The sequence below is a fragment of the Suillus fuscotomentosus genome, assembly GCF_016647785.1.
Source record: "Suillus fuscotomentosus strain FC203 chromosome Unknown F5891scaffold_91, whole genome shotgun sequence".
Lineage (NCBI taxonomy): Eukaryota > Fungi > Basidiomycota > Agaricomycetes > Boletales > Suillaceae > Suillus > Suillus fuscotomentosus.
Window position 1 is genome coordinate 27,546 of NW_024539603.1, and position 17,578 is coordinate 45,123.

The 17,578-nt window shown below is 46.3% G+C and overlaps 3 protein-coding genes across 3 annotated transcripts; 1 reads left to right on the plus strand and 2 right to left on the minus strand.

The window, feature by feature from the left end:
• Positions 1 to 4,616: 4,616 nt before the first annotated feature.
• On the minus strand, positions 4,617 to 5,416 carry F5891DRAFT_917688 (uncharacterized protein; the record flags this gene model as incomplete). Its single annotated transcript, XM_041373737.1, has 3 exons — positions 4,617 to 4,718; positions 4,787 to 5,005; positions 5,063 to 5,416. Coding segments are annotated over 3 exons (675 nt in total), but the record flags the coding sequence as incomplete, so codon positions are not given.
• Positions 5,417 to 5,907: 491 nt separating this feature from the next.
• F5891DRAFT_1258301 (uncharacterized protein) lies at positions 5,908 to 7,419 on the plus strand (the record flags this gene model as incomplete). The annotated part of the gene is made up of 7 exons (XM_041370068.1): positions 5,908 to 6,069; positions 6,128 to 6,519; positions 6,586 to 6,708; positions 6,732 to 6,801; positions 6,853 to 7,002; positions 7,051 to 7,320; positions 7,363 to 7,419. The coding sequence occupies 7 exons, from the start codon at positions 5,908 to 5,910 to the stop codon at positions 7,417 to 7,419; spliced, it is 1,224 nt and encodes a 407-aa protein (XP_041219318.1).
• A 7,584-nt stretch (positions 7,420 to 15,003) lies between these two features.
• F5891DRAFT_985564 (uncharacterized protein) lies at positions 15,004 to 15,866 on the minus strand (the record flags this gene model as incomplete). Its single annotated transcript, XM_041377614.1, has 3 exons — positions 15,004 to 15,222; positions 15,279 to 15,386; positions 15,438 to 15,866. The coding sequence occupies 3 exons, from the start codon at positions 15,864 to 15,866 to the stop codon at positions 15,004 to 15,006; spliced, it is 756 nt and encodes a 251-aa protein (XP_041219319.1).
• Between the last annotated feature and the right edge of the window lie 1,712 nt (positions 15,867 to 17,578).

Consider the following 17,578-nt stretch of genomic DNA (forward strand, 5'->3'; position numbering starts at 1 on the left):
AAGGGGTACTGGAAGGTGATTCTGAGAGATTTAGCATATAGACGGAACTAGATTCTGATTCTGAGAAAGGAAGTTCTTCGAGGAAGGAGCCGGTATCATGAGTCAGCGGCGACATTGGTTCTTGCTGAACGTTCGAGTCTGGCAGGGTGATATCGATCGTGGGTACTACGAGGTCATCGTCCGTTACTTCAATATTCAGTACGTCCAGTGTCTGCGAGGTTGGCGTGTTGAGAACTGATGTGTTGAACTGTGTCGTAGGTCCTGACATGAACTCTGAGAACGGTGTGCTGGGTGTGGCATCTGGGGTGTTGGGGAACGATGGTTCATGTGGTTCTGGGACCGCAGGTAGGTCCCCTACATCTGCGGTCCGTATTCATTTCCCGTGACGTTATACGGCTCATATGTTTCTGCGAAATAGGAATATGGGGGAAACGGGACTTGAGCCATTTGCGGTGCGTATGGTACTGCTGCAGCGTTTGAGACGAATTGAACATTAGACGTTTGTCCCGGGGTGGTTGGTGTTGCCAACGTTCTGGACACCAACCGTGATACTGTCTCTCTCCACTTGGTCTCTTGTATGGGCACGGGTTCGTTGGGGCACTCATATGCCTGGTGTGGTGGCGCCGTTGCCATGCCACAGTTGAAGCATTCCCGAGATCCAATGGGCGAGGTTCCAGGTTTTAGCGGAAATGGTCTTTGTGAATTGGGGATAGCGTCAACTCCGTGCTGCGTACGCCATTCTTGCACCTGCTGGGCGTAGGCTTGTTTGCCAGCGTCTGAGTTAGGGTGGTGCGGAATGGTAGCATACTGTGCGGCAGTTCTCATGCGATCTGCCGGTGATCCTCCTCGACGGGTTGGCGTTTGCGGGTACCCTCTGTGGCCGTAGAATAAGTTCCCTCTGCTCATGGGCATCCCCGGTGTGAACATGTTGGTACTCTGTGGAGTTTGGGGAATCTGGGGAGTTGGCGATTGCACTGACGGCTGGAATGCAGGTGGGATTGCTGTCGCTTGGTGTTGGGAGACTGATGCTGGTGGCCCATTGTAACGATAGCCGTATCTATACGGTGGTGGTGCAGAGTAGGAGATTGGGTTCGTCTGGGAAGGAGACTGCGATGTCTTGCGATCGTTAACCGTTTTGCTTTGCAGTTTGTCAACGTCCTCGCGAAGTTTTCGTTCTGTAGCAAGGCGTTGCTTTGCTCTCAGCAGCTGTGACACTGAGATCTTCATGATGTCGGCTTCAAAATCCGTCCAAGTCGTATAGTTATCCAGCATGAAATCACGCAGGACCTCTGGGGTGTTCTCCAACACGACGTCCAATAGGTGACATTGGCTATCGTTGAAACCTTGCGCCATTCGCGCGACCTTCTTTGCCCACTTTACGTGTCCCCACTCTCTTCCTCGATCTTCCTCTATCATAACGCCAATCTCCTCTTCCTTCAGTACTACTGCCTTGATTCGTTCCTTCTTCTGTGCGGCCGTTAGAGTGACTTGTGCTGGTTGAGGCCAGCGAACTTTGAATGCCGCTCGGAACGCGGACCAAGTTGCCTTGTCCGAGGCTGGAAGGTTTGCATGCCACGTTTCTGCCGGGCTTGCGGCAGCGCACTGTAGTTCGAATCGACTGAGTTTGTCTGTTTCGGTAGCTGAGGGGGGAAAGGAAAGCTCATATTTCCGGAGCCAATCCGTAGGTTCTTCTCCTTTCTCGTAGTCTCCGTAGAAGCTGGGTTGAGGTGTGATGGTCATATTGGACATGTTGGTACTATGTACGGAGGGAACCGGAACTGTTGGAAAGGGTGCGTGGGGGACTCTTGACAAGGCGAGACGTTGCTGTATAAACCGTAGATTAGTGCTGATAGTAGTAGAGTCAGATTTGAGAGGCGAAAAAACTGTGAGAGCAGCGCCAAAGTTAAGATTTCTGGGGGGTGAAAGCTGGCTGTCTGATGCTATGCGACGCAGCTTTGATGTGTCTTCGAGCGGACAAGAAATGTTGCGCAGTCGACAGAGGTCGTCGAGCGTGATCGACGTGGTGGTGCGCTCACTCTAGTCACCAGGTGGAGAGGCTACGCCTCGACACAGGTGCTAGGCAGATGGTGGGCAGAACCTGTGTCTTCTCGTGGGAAACTGCTACTCTAAAGATGCTTCCAACAGGGTCCGAGACCTCCAGAACCCGAAACCTAACTAAGAATGCCCCTAAGAAGTCCCTGGTGCCAAACATCCTAATACACCGTCTTCCTAGCGAGGACCCTCCACCATACTGATAATTCGTCCACTATTCGTTGGAGTAGGCCAGGCTGTGCTGAACGCATGCTGGACATGGCAAGTAGGCTCGAGGGAAGGAGTAGGTTACAAGACCCGGGAACGTCGTCGTTCCAAGGTTTGGGTGTTGAATGGGACCAACTGAGTCGATGAGAGTCAGAGACTTCCGGGAACGTCATCGTTCCAAGAACCTACTCGCTCAGGACTTGGATGAAAAGACTACAAGAATTCCGGGAACGTCGTCGTTCCAAGAATCTATGATAGTCTACCGTAGATCGATGATGGTAGTAAGAGTGAAGAGATGAGAGACAAGTGACAAGAGAAATCGGAGTTTAAGGACAATAAGATGTGGACTTTGGCAAACAAGACCAAAGTCTACGATTCAGCTGTGGATAGAGAAAATCCGGGAACGTCGTCGTTCCAAGATTTGGCGTGGACGAAAGACAAATGAATGAGTGCAATCCAAGAGCTGAGATGACATCCAAAACAGGATTATTAATAGCCCGTTGCTTTAGGTAATCCTAGTGATTGGCGTGCAGTCAAGAGATTATGTCATCTCTGCATAACTGCACTTTCTGCTGACTCAGCGGGGCCAATTGAAGTTGGACTAAGGTCACCAGGTCCTTTAGATTTGTACTGTCCTACGTCAATATTATACTATGTTTTGACAAAGTTCGAAGCGGTGTCTAAGTGATACAAGGATGAGGATTCAAATATTCAAACATGAGATTGGACATAGTAATCGAGAGACGTAGTAAAACTAATTTTACAGCATCATATCAGCCTCGAGGTCAAATTCGCCAAGGTAGTCAGTGGTTTCTTCCAACTCTTCGAAATCCCCAATGCTATCACTGTAGATACATTGATTAGCATGCCTACTAGCCCGAAGCTGAGTTGCACTGTGACTCACTAGGCCACTTGAAATATTTCTTGTCGAAGCTTCAAAATGAGCTGGGGGTGTTTCTGTTCTTGTCTTCAAAGAGTACAGAGATGGCTGTCATATGAACCTCGGTATGAGTCTCCTGAGAATTCATTGACCCCACGCCTTATCTCCTTGTAGCCTTTGACATAGTCCCTCAGTGCACACTCGATCTAAGAGGTTATGTCAGAGAAATAATGAAAAAAAAAACATGCCTACAGCAGTAGCAATGAGCGCTAGCGTTGGGAGCGGCACTGGATTGAAGGCAGCTGCATACTCACCAGCGGCCTCGCCTCTTTTTCTCAGCCACTGAGCTCCAAATATATCAGTAAAAATTGGGTGTCGAAAGAAACCCTCGCGCTAAGAAGCGGTTAGCAGACTTGAACACTACTAGTACGTGGAGATATACTCACCTTGTCCGGGTTTCGGAAGACGTAGGCATGTTCATGCAGAAGTCCCGCAATTCTGGCCTCGAGTTTGGACTTCAACAGACCGTGCAGCTCGTAATGGCCGACAACGGCGCTTTGAACTTTGCTTTTCAGCTCGCCGCGAATCTGAGATGGGCGAGCAGCCACCTATCCGTCACATCAATATTGAAGAAAGAAAAAGAAACATGTACCTACTATCTTCGCTTGGATAGCTGCATATGCTGGATCCTCCTCAAATCATCCGAGAATTTCAGTCCGTTTGAGTTCCTTGCAGGCGCGCTTGAAGCTGGCACGGGAATGAGCAGCGATCTCGTCCTCAGTTGGGAATCCATTGTCGGTAGCAACATAAACACGAAAGATACTATTAGCTGTCTTTACAACGGCTCTGGAGGTGGGGGTCTGATCTGACATTCGAGGTTTCGTGCTGTGCTGATGCGATGAGCGGGGTGGGGTACTTGGAATGGGTGTCACCGCAGCTGCTGAGCATGGAAGTGAAGGCGCGGGGTGTGAGCACGATGTCGACAGGCGTGCCCGAGGCAGTTTGGAAGTTAAAATAGCTGGTGAGGATGCCTCAAACTAGTATGAATGTAAGCACAAGTGAGATGACCAACGAGAATACTAGGTACTGACCGTTGGCCTACCTACATTCGATTTAAGCCTCTTGACACTGCGACGAGCCTCCTTGACAGGGAGAAGATCATTTTGAGGGCAGTCACTTTGTTCCTGCTCCTCTCGCTCCTGATCCCGATCGTGCTCTTGTTCCTCAATACCTACGAACGTCAGTTTGAGTCTTGTGTATGATCGCGCAAACGTACGTCGACCCCGTTTAACCAATGGCAGTCGGAGGGGACATGTTCTGCCAGTTGAGCTGTGGGGAAGTGGTCAAAGAAAGATATGCAGTCAGAGACAGCCTAGCTGCCACGGCTTAGTGATAGTATGTTTTCGAAGTCATGTCAACTGGAATAAAGCCTGGCTTCACTCAAGTTGGCTACTAGTAGAACTTGAAGATGCAGCGTGGTGGGCTGTTTGCGGACTCGTTTCGTTATCATACCTTTATCAAGCCAGAAAATGGTCGGGAGGAAGCAATGAGGCAATCCATCGATGTTCGGTAAAGTATCCTGCAAGACATTGAGTAGGTTAATTGAATGGTGGCCGCTGGCAGGGCTGTTCAGTCAAGAGAACGTACTTGGATTGTCCACCAGAGTTTTCCTGTATTGATGTCATCATAGACAGCAAGTTCTTTTCCATTTTGGCAAAGGTACTTTTGAACTGGGTACCAGAAAATTTCCCGCGAAAGTGTTGGGTCAGTGATCCAGTTCTCGTAAATTTTCCAAGGGTCACGATAAGGGAACTTGAATGTGAACGTTTGGCCATTGTAGGTTGCGGAGACAATGCCTTCCTGAAACTTTGCATGTACAACACATTGAGCTGCGCACCGACAAACAAATATATATGGACACACCGGAACAACGTATGCACGAGCAGCTTTTAATGCTTGTTCCATGTCCCTGTGGTTCTCCAGTGTGATCTGGCTTTCCTTCGCCCATCCATTCTGTAACCCATACAGCTGAGCATCGACATTTGACTTGGTGAGGCAGGCTCGAACAGCAATCTCCGTATACTCAAAGTCTTGTATATTTCGGAATGGTGCCCATGGCACTGACTCTGCTACAATTGGCTGTAATGCTGGAGTTTCATGTGACATACTACATGATTCTGGTTCGAGTTCTGGATTGAGACTTGACTCGAGAGGAATGATGGTGGGTTTGGTGATATTGCTGTGCGGATGGTGAATGATTTTTATATGTGCTGTGGGTGGCATTTGCAAGGATGGTTGCACTACTTGAGGACCAGGTAAGGGGTTGGACACGGACACATAACTTGAGTCGAAATCATAGGAACGATTGATGTCCTATACATGATGATTCAGAAAGACTGTTTGGCATTCATTACTTAGCATTTTGCATAGCAACTTACCCTCGAAGAGTCGTTTTCAATGTGCCGCCTTTTTCGAGGCTGAAAACCCCGTGTTACTGTAGTATTCTGCAATGCACTCAAACTAGTTGTTGCAGAAGCAATGGCGTCTTGTTCATGTTTGCATGCAGAGGAGTGTTTTGCAAAGCCTCGTGGATCTCGATGCTGGTGACAATGCTCGCACCAATGTAGTGGCATAGTATCTGTGACTGACTGAGTTTGTGAGCCTAGCAGGAGCATTCTCAAATGAAGTAGTTGGCCTTGAACTCCACTTCATTACCAGTTTGACGTACGACTTAGTTGTTCGATGACGACTGGATCTACTATACTACTATGACCATGCCTCGGCAACATCAACGTCCTACTCAATGCAATGATAATTCTAGTCCGTCTGAAGATGAGCCTGGAACCATGCACACTAGCATGACACCATCACGAGATACAGACTCTGAAATTGAAATCGACATGAACATGTCTTGGGAGGAACTCTACAAAGTATGTGATTAGCAAATTCATTGACGTCCCAAGAGAATATTCACACATTTGATGGTAGAATGCTCGAAAAGCACAATCCAAGGCAAATGTAGCTATTGCGGAGGTCAAAGCAACTCGTCGAAAAGCAACCGAGACTGCTGAAAGCCCTGCAAAACGGCCAAAGATCACAACATCAGACGTGCAAGAGAATATCAAAATCATTGAGCATTATGGTCGGAAATTCCTTGTCACCCATCTACTCTGGCTGCATGGCAATATAAAAACGACCTTCGAAACAGATATCGACGATGGGTATCAAGATGCTGAGCGATTCGAAAACACGGAAACAATGATTCAAGGGCAGTTGCGAGATATCTGTGATGTCCTTCCACAGAAATACCACAATGATTTGAGTCGCAGCTGGCTGAGACGTGCAGTTCGTACTCCACCTTGTGCTACAATGGGTATTTTGTAACTTGCTTGGTTATGTTAGTTTTCAGCAGGGATGCAATCACAATGATCAAACATATCCACCAGAATACGCACTCGATGTGGCCCAACAATTTTTAATTGCACCGAAGCCGATATGAAATCAGCAGATTATCGACGAGAACATTTTGGTACCCAGATAGGCTGGACGACAAATGATAGTGGTGAATGGTATTATGATACCTGGCATGTAGCGCTGTTGCACAACCATGGCAAGGCGAGCAGGACATAAATACTATATTTCTAAACCCGAAGCTTATGATGGTATGTACTTACCGTGGTCACACTGCCATGAAATCTCTAACTCAATGCCAGGTTGTTAGCGCCATCATTCGAGGACCTGCATCTGTGGTTTCTATGAGCGAGGGTAGGGGCTCCGCATCGTCTCGCAACAATGAAACACTTGATGTCAAATGGGGGCTAGACCACACCACCCCTGGGATGATTGCAGCTGGCGCAATCCTTGTGAGCTTCACAGCAGCCCGATGGTAAAAATACTACAATTTTGCACAGGCACGATGGGCTGCATCCGTTGATGCTCTTCTGACTGACCGAGGGGCACAGACCGGAATCAGATGGAGGGATGATTTTGAGGACTACCTAAAGTACCTGTTCAATGGGCTCAGACTACGCAAGGCCAGTGTCCTCAAAATATTCCGTGAATGGGACAAAGTATTGTTTCCATCCTCGTCAACTGGGTTTGGGGGGCGTCAGGCACGTAACGACAGAGATTCGAGAATGAAGACCATGATGGATTCTCTAGAAGATGATATCGAAGTGGAGGTAGAGCACATATTACAGTGACCTATTTCCGTATAATACGAGGGAACGGACGTGCATAATATCCCGTATGATACGGGCCAGCGGACCATGGGCCCATGATAAAAATATCCTCGACTATGACGGATGGGCCGGGAGGCAAATTATTCCCGATGGAGGCGGGTGGGCCCATGCAGGGGATATATAGAGTAGATGAGTGGGCCGATGTACATGAATATTAGGTAGACGGGTGGGCCGAGGTAGTTGGATATTATGCAGATGGGTGTATTAAGGTAGATGTGTATGAGATAGATGGGTAGGTACTTGTTATCACATTCACGGGTGGGCCCAGACACATATTAAATTAGACGGGTGGGCCGAGGGTATTATACAATATTGTATTATATGGGTAGGCCCAGACGCATATTAATTAGACTGGTGGGCCGAGGGTGTTGTATGGGATGTTGTATTAGACGGGTGGGCCGAGGGTGGTATAAAATATAGATGGGTGGGCCCATGTGTATCATAATTGTAAACACGATGGAGCTGAGGTAGTTGTACATCAACCAAATCAGAGGAGGTAATAAAATCAAAGTTACCAAGTTCCTGGAGCAGCAGGTGATCTCCTGACATGGCCTTTGATGGTGCACAGGTTGTCTTGCAAAATTTGGAATCCGGGGTGCGAAGCTTGTGTTACCCTATGAGAAGCCAAGTTCCGATTACCAACCTTTGGGTCAACCGTACTCAGAGGAGGTAATGAATCAAAGTTCCCGAGTTCCCGGAGCAGCAGGTGATCTCCTGACATGGCCTTTGATGGTGCACAGGTTGTCTTGCAGAATTTGGAATCCAGGGTGTGAAGCTTGTGTTGCCCTATGAGACGCCAAGTTCCGACCACCCAAATTTGGGTCAACCATACCGACTTCCAAGTTCCGGGACCCAGGAGTCGACAAATGAATATCTGATAACCAGCACACTTCCAATCAGGTAGTATTTCATTGAGCAATGAATCATCCAAGGGGTCTCTAATCAGACTCGGTAGTCAATATAGGCAAATGATAATGAAAACATGAAAGTTGTTATTATGCTATTTTTCAAACCCGAGACCCTGAAACCCATTGTTCAACATGTCCATTTTTCACTCACTGCACAAATCACCGAGTTTCGAGTGCCAAAGCGTGAAACTTGAAACCCAGTGTGCAACATGTCCATTTTTCATGTACATTACACAATTCATTGAGTTCCGAGTGCCAAGTGCCGAAACCCGAACCCCGAGACCCGAAAATATGTATGCAACATTTCCATTTTTCACTTGTTGCACAAATCACCGAGTTTCGAGTGCCAAAGCGTGAAACTTGAAACCCAGTGTGCAACATGTTGATTTTTCATTTATATAACACAAATCATTGAGTTCCGAGTGCCAAGGGCCGAACCCCGAACCCCGAGACCCGAAAATATGTACACAACATGTCCATTTTTTACTCACTGCACAAATCACCAAGTTTCGAGTGCCAAAGCATGAAACTGGAAACCCAGTGTGCGACATGTTGATTTTTCATTTATATCACACAAATAACCAAGTGCCAAGTGCCAAGTGCCGAAACCCAAACCCCGAGACCCGAAAATATGTATGCAACATTTCCATTTTTCACTTGTTGCACAAATCACTGAGTTTCAAGTGCTGAAACCCGAGACTCAAAACCAGGCATGCAACATGTTCATTGTTCATTTAAATTACACAACTCATTGAGTTCCGAGCTCCGAGGGCCGAAACCCGAACCCCGAGACCCGAAAATATGTACACAACATGTCCATTTTTCACTCATTGCACAAATCACCGAGTTTTGAGTGCTGAAACCCAAAACTTGAAACCCGGCATGCAACATGTTGATTTTTCATTTACATGACACAAATCATTGAGTTCCGAGGTCCGAGGTTTGAGACCCGAACCCCGAGACCCGAAAATATGTGCACAACATGTCCATTTTTCACTCACTGTACAAATCACTGAGTTTTGAGTGCTGAAACCCGAAACTCGAAACCTGGCATGCAACATGTTGATTTTTCATTTACATTACTCAAATCATCGAGTTCTGAGTGCCGAGGGCCGAGACCCAAAGCCCGAAACCCAAAATCATGTACACAACATGTCCATTTTTCACTCATTTCACAAATCACCAAGTGTCGAGTGTCAAAACCTGAAACCCGGTACTTCAAATGAACACAAATTGTATTTGTATGTATTATCCATTGGTGTAGGGCTCAAATAACCTGGGAATTGTATTTGTCAGTACTTGGTACTTGGGACTTGGTACTTGGTACTTGGTACTTGGTACTTGGTACTTGGCACTCAGTGATTGGTGGTCAGTGGTTGGTACTTGGGACTCGGTACTCGGTACTTGGTACTCGGGACTCGGGACTCAGGACTCGGTACTCGGTACTTGGGACTTGGGACTCGAGACTCGGGACTCGAGACTTGAGACTCGGGACTTGAGACTCGGGACTTGGGACTCAAGACTCGAGACTCGGGACTCGGTACTTGGTACTCGGTGATTGGTGGTCAGTGGTTGGCACTCAAGACTCGGTAGTTTCTCCCTGATACCCACCAAAAAACCCACACCCACAAGGTGGGTGTGGGTATATCATGGGGTATGGGTGGGGGTAGTGCTACTCATACCCCGGGGTTCACCCACGCTATTCCCTATCGGTACTCGGTACTCGGCACTCAGTGATTGGTGGTCAGTGGTTGGTACTCAAGACTCGGTAGTCAATATAGGCAAATGATAATGAAAAATGACAGTTGTAGTCCATGTCAAGGTGAGTGATTTGGTAGTCTTTCCTTGTCATTCAGCAAAACATCAGCAATAATGAAAAAATGAAAGTTGTTATTATGCTTAACTTCCTTACCAAAGGTTGTAGTCCAAGTCCAGGTGAGTGTAGTGGTAGTCTTTTCTTGTCAATTGGTTATCTTGTTACTCATTATGCAGTACTTGGTACATGGTAATTGGTACTCAGTATTTGGTTTTGATACTCGGTATCTGGGAATCAGTAGTCAGCTTAATGAAGGTTGTAGTCCGAGTCTAGGTGAGTTTATTTGTAGTCTTTTCTCGTCCATTGGTTACCATGTGACCAAGATATAAGCTAAAGAAATCCAAAACATTAATAATGACAAATGAAATACATGTGTGCAGTAAGTGAGTCTAAAGATAAAGAATGAATATGAATAGCGAGACTTGCACATTATGTCGAGATATCCAACATGACAAGCCTGTGATGTGATCAGAGACCTGGAATAACACCCATATACATCCATTATAATAGCTTAAAAGCTTAGAAATATTCATGAAGGATTGATGTAATGATAGGCAAAATGACATATGTGTAGAGAGTGACAGTAGACATCTTTTATACAAAGTCACATTTATATATGATTCAGGCCGAAAATATCATTACAAATATGTAGGATAGATTGTAGACTACCCAAGGAACCCATACTGCCTACTGCCCTGAGGGTAGGGGGTGGGTAGAAGGGATATAGTGAAAATATGAGTTGACCCAGCATTAAAGTCCTACCACTGCTCAACTAACCATTTTCGATGCTTTGGGTCTTTGAAGTTTCCCACACTCAATTTCTTACCCATTTCACTTCCTCAGTACTCAATTCTTGGTTGATTTGTCTGTAAATTTATGTCTATGATACTTAAGATATTTGAAATGTACCCCAGGTTTCTGATTATGAAGATTCAATGTTTTGAAGGCATGGGCCCCTTATCAGGCAAAATGGCAAGTATGCACACTAGCTCACAAACTCCAGCCTATTGTGAGCTGATCTTGGTCATAAGAAGCAAGAATATAAGCTATGCTCATTATATATTAAAAGGTTGGATCATGGATGCAAGGGCAAGATACTGAAAATTGTGAAAAAATGTCACAAGTGCAATTGTCTATGCTTTGTTCCTGGAGAAGGATCCTGTGTGATATTTTCAGGTCTTGGGGTTCGTGTCTCGGCCCTCGGCACTTGGAACTCAATGAATTGTGTAATGTACATGAAAAATGGACATGTTGCACACTGGGTTTCAAGTTTCACGCTTTGGCACTCGAAACTCGGTGATTTGTGCAGTGAGTGAAAAATGGACATGTTGTGTACATATTTTTGGGTCTCAGGCTTTGGGTCTCAGCCCTCAGCACTCGGAACTCGATGATTTGTGTGATATAAATGAAAAATCAACATGTTGCACACTGGGTTTCAAGTTTCACGCTTTGGCAGAACTCGAAGTTGTTGATTTAGATATCACCCGAAACCTGAACACCCGAATGTCAAATTTTCAGTGCCGAACCCCCAACCCTGACTGCCGGGTGCCGGGTGCCGAGTCCCGAAGCCCGGAACTCAGGATTTGACATTTGAGATGAACGAAATTTTTCAGACATGTTTGAATTAACCTACGTATATCTATAAACATTTCACTAACCCCTGAACCCTGAAAGATATTTTTGTTGTCTTACATACCAAATTCCGAGTTCCGAGTTCCGGGACCCCTGGACCCCCGAAACCCGGTAGTCCACAATTTCGGAGTTCGGGGGTTGGTAAAATGTGTATGGATATATGAAGGGTTGGTTTAAACATTTTAAAAGATGTCTCATATCAAATGTCAAGTCCCAAGTTTCGATTTCCGGGTTTCAAGAGTGCTGAGTCCCAAAGCCCGGAGTCCCGAAACCCGGAGTCCTGAAACCCGGAAATCAACACTCGGGACTTGACATTTGATATGAGACATCTTTCAGAAATGTTTCAATCAACCTTTCATATATCCATACACATTTTACCAACCCCCGAACCCCGAAATTGTGGACTGCCAGGTCTCGGGTTTCGGGGTTCGGGGGTCCCGGAACTCGGAACTCGGGAAATTTGGGGAGATCAATAAAATTTGATTTACAATCGAGTTGATTGACAAACACATTGATTTACCCATGTTTAAAATATATTTTTGTTCTACATACCGAGTTCTGAGTTCCGGACCCCCGAACCCCGAAACCCAGCAGTCTCGGGTTTCGGGGTTCGGGGGTCCCGGCACTCGGAACTTGGGGAGATTTGGGGAGATCAATAAAATTTGATTTACAATTGAATTGATTGGCAAACACATTGACTTACCCATGTTTGAAATATATTTTTGTTTACACATACTGAGTTCCGAGTTCCGGACCTCCGAACCCTGAAACCCGAGACCCGGCAGTCCACAATTTTGGGGTTCGGGGGTTGGTAAAATGTGTATGAATATATGAAAGGTTGAATGAAACATTTTTGAAAGATGTCTCATATCAAATGTCAAATCCCGAGTTTCAACTTCCAGATTTCGGGAGTGCCGAGTCCCGAAACCTGGAGTCTTGAAACCCGAAATTCGAAACTCGGGACTTAACATTTGATATGAGACATCTTTCAAAAATGTTTCATTCAACCTTTCATATATTCATACACATTTTACCAACCCCTGAACCCCAGAATTGTGGACTGCTGGGTCTCGGGTTTCAGGGTTCGGAGGTCCGGAACTCGGAACTCGGAACTCAGTATGTGTAAACAAAAATATATTTCAAACATGGGTAAGTCAATGTGTTTGCCAATCAATTCAATTGTAAATCAAATTTTATTGATCTCCCCAAATTTTCCCAAGTTCCGAGTTCCGGACACCCGATGACCGAGATGTACCAACCCCCGAACCCCGACACCCGAAACCCGGCAGTCTCAGGTTTCGGGTATCGGGTGTCTGGAACTCGGAACTCGGGGAAAATTTGGGGAGATCAATACAATTTAATTTACAATCAAGTTAATTGACAACACCTTGACTTAATCATGTTTGCAATATATTTTTGTTTAGACATACTGAGTTCCGAGTTCCGGACACCCGATACCCGAGACCCGAGACTGCCGGGTTTCGGGTGTCGGGTGTCCGGAACTCGGAACTTGGGAAAATTTGGGGAGATCAATACAATTTGATTCACAATCAAGTTGATTGACAAACACATTGACTTAACTATGTTTGCAATATATTTTTGTTTAGACATACCGAGCTCCAAGTTCCGGACACCCGAGACCCGAGACCCGGCAGTCTTGGGTTTCGGGGTTCGGGGGTCCGGAACTCAGAACTCGGTATGTCTAAACAAAAATATATTGCAAACATAGTTAAGTCAATGTGTTTGTCAATCAACTTGATTGTGAATCAAATTGTATTGATCTCCCCAAATTTTCCCAAGTTCCGAGTTCCGGACACCCAAAACCCGAGACCCGGCAGTCTCAGGTTTCGGGGTTCGGGTGTCCGGAATTCAGAACTCGGTATGTCTAAACAAAAATATATTGCAAACATGGGTAAGTCAATGTGTTGTCAATCAACTCGATTGTAAATTAAATTGTATTGATCTCCCCAAATTCTCCCAAGTTCCGAGTTCCGGACACCCGAGACCCGAGACCCGGCAGTCTCGGGTTTCGGGGTTCGGGGTTCAGGGGTTGGTACATCTCGGTTTGGGGTTTGGCACTGAAAATTTGACATATATATTTTTGTGAGTGTTGTACTTCTGGTGTCCATGCTTAGAAATAGGATTTGTTGCACACCAGGGTTCAGGTGTGGGGTTTTTCCACTTCAGTCCTGGATTATTGGTCAATGCCACACATGATCGATTCATGTTTTTGTGCTTAGGGGTTTAGATTTGGTGGTTGATGGTAGGTATATGCACTCATAGTGTACATGTATCCTATGTGTTTGATTCGCTGGTGGCTACATCAGCTGTATGTCTTGATGGAACATATCTAGGCTCACCCATATATGTAATACACCCCCGTCGGCCCGCCCGTCTATGTATTATCCCCCACGTCAGCCGACCTGTCTATGTAATACATCCTATGTTGGCCCACCCGTCTATATAATACATCCTACATCGGCCCACCCGTCTATATAATTATACCCCACCTCGGCCCACCTGTCTATGTAATAATTATTTTATCGCACCCTCGGCCCACCGGTCTATTTGATATCCCTTTTGTCGGCCCACCCGTATATGTAATACATTCCACGTCGGCCCACCTGTATATGTAATACACCCTACGTCAGCCCACCTGTCTATGTAATATTCCCCTACCTCGGCCCACCCATATATGTAATACACCCATGTCGGCCCGCCCGTCTATATAACAATATTTGCCTTACATCTCTCTTCAGCCCAGCTGTCTATAATATCCTACTCTACATATTACCCAGATGGGCCCACCCATCTCCATGAATGATCATATTCCCCCGGCCCATCCGTCAACATTAAGGATATATATATCATTGGCATACATGGGCCCACCCGTCTCCATCGGAAATAATATGTGTCCCGGCCCATCCGTCATCATCGAGAATATACACAACATGGGCCCATGATCAGCTGGCCCGTCTCATACGGGATATTATGGAGGTCGGGTGGCCCATATAATACGGAATTTGTCACTGAAGGGGCTCGGTAGAGGAGCAAGATGATGGTGATATCCACAAGAGAGATGTTGCACAAAGAAAGTCTCAGGATCATGATGGAGATGATTCGGAGGACCTTTGAAGGTATTTTGACGATCACAATCCAAATAATGTATAATCAGGAGTACATTTATATATCACATCAATACATGTATATGCTACACAACTTGAATGGGCATCTCAATGACAACAGCTCGTCACCCAACAAATGTTATCACTGGGATATGATGTCAAGAACACATGCGAGCACAGCAGTCTGCGCTTGAAGCACCCCCACAATCTCTTTTCCCAAACTCGCTTTATCCACTGCGTTGTTACTACCAACTGGGGGCTCCGCAGCTTCATTATGCACAGAAACCCGTCGCTTCTTGGGAGTAGGTGGCTTTGCTGCTTGGGAGTTTGTGATGTCGCTAGCAAATCGACGGTGTTGCAGCTAAGTACCTCAATGGTTCAATTCTTCATACTCACAGAGTAAAATATTGCACTCACCTCAGGCTCACTATCAGAGGTACTAGTAGAGTCATGTGAACTATTGTCCGACAGGATCCTACATTTCAGGCTTGGTGGATTGGCATTAACTGCATTTGCATCCTGGTGCTACTAGTTGGTCAAATTTGTCGACACCATACTATGGAAACCTTTGCATACCTCAGATTTTTCTGAGTCGTCACCTTCAACAACAGGCAAGCCTTTGCCGAGTCTCATACTAGTACTTGCTGATGACTCTAGAGCATTCAGCATCTCTCCTTTATCACCTCCAACCCCACACGACTGTGCGACTGCCGGTGGTGACTCGACAGATTCAGGGTCAAGTGTCTCCAGCGCCAGTGAGTCTTGAGCCTGAGGATCAAGTCCTGGGGAAGGTCTCCGCTGATACTCTGGATAGATTTGACTGTAAAAGTAATTCCCGTCCTCGTCAACAGGTGCACCTTGTCCATATCCTCCTTGTCCACCAGGTACCATGCCCAGGTATTGTGCTTTGCGTCCAAGTATCACTGGTGCGCTGTCATTGTAACCAGAAGCGCGAGAACTGTTATCAGAGCTGGTGGCATCTGGGTCGTAGTATTTGCTTGGCATTGTGGGGGCACAGTAGACTTAGAAGATTTTGCATCAGGTGAGCACCGAAATATACATTGTATCACATGATGTCATTGGAGTCAAAATTTCCTTATGATACATACAGGTACTGCCGTGATGATTGTGTGCCTCTTGGTTTCGAACCACCACCACGATGACCTCATTACTAGTAGTGTCAATGGCTACAGCACTTCAACATCACGCTGTCTATCGTGCCGAACCCCCATTGACCTCATGGAAATACATGTATAGCATGAGTTAAACCCTCTACTTCTCTCTATCTTACCTGAATTTCATCCACAGTTCCCATATTCATACCTTGTCTTGTCCTACCTCATTTCGCCCACCGCTCACTCCATCCTTGATTCCGCTTTTCATGTGCTCCATCATGTCCAGTCGTTGGGAAAGCCAATCTATTAGACTTGAAGGTGGGTCACTCTGCATCTTGTTGATATTCGTTTCATCACCCTCACAATATCGCCGACAAGATCCTTTCCTGTCCTGTCATTATCCTGTGTTTGGCACTCCCTTCCTGCAAGACACTGGAATCCTGGTTCACCCAGACCATGGCACGAACGCATGCACACAGCGGCCGAGATATGCTCACTCTGACACTCACTTCCAACTGCGCCCACATCAGCGATAACAGTGAGCTAGTGTCAGAGGGAAGAGAAGAACAAGAGATCCAGGATGAGTGGCTTGCTACTAATGAAAGGTGCGTGTTTTTTTCTGCATTCATTCATACTACTAATAAGTTTATACAATTTCGCACTGTTTGTGTGGGTCTGTTGCTTCACCGACATCTCGCTCAGTAGGCTCACCTCTGGTGGCAAGGCCTCATGTGAGTCTCAGGCAGCATACAGCGCACGCCACGTTACTTACACGCGTCTTCTAGTATTCCGAGGACTCATGTTTGGCGATGATTTCATCTGCCGCTGAGACTCCATTGCAGATGCCAACTGTCAAACCGAGTCTGGGAATGGATAGCAGTCCAATCAACTCCGAGATCAGTCCACCAACACCTGGTCTTAGTTACTCGCCTACGCCCAGTAATCTTCGTGTACACCTGCAGGTACACCCATAAAACTTGTACCCGCATAGCGGGTATACCCATGTCGTTCCCTATCATTCCCACTCGATCTTGCATGTTCATAATATATTTTTGTATAATATCAAGTAAAGCTGGGCTGTACAGCATCAGTAAATTCAACTGTAAGGACACTAAGTAAGTAATATGGCTGATATGAGCCCACCAGGTGCCATCAGCGTGATATGGGCCACTGGCACATGTTAGGCTGATCAGGCAATGCCAGGCCTCGTCAGGCTGGCCCACCTGACCACCACGGTGAGTCCTCCCCAGAATTTTATGTCGGCTTTCAGGCACCTGTCGACCTGGCAATCTGATATGGTCGAATTGGGCCATGTCAGTTGATTTTGATTTTTCCGACATTTGCTCCTCCAACATTTTATATTCTTGTGACGCCAAGGTGCTCCATAGTATCATAAATGATGATCTCATTTCATTCCTGCGGGGCAGCTGACATCGGGAACGGAACATTTTACGTTGGTTGCCACATCTGGTAGCTTACATCGGCGGCAGTAGGATCGCCTGGGACTCGAATGTGCTTTTCTAGTGGACAGCCAGGCTATCCGCTAGAAAAGACTAAGACTCCAATTCTGAGTATTAGGAAAGTGGTACCAGAAACGCCTTG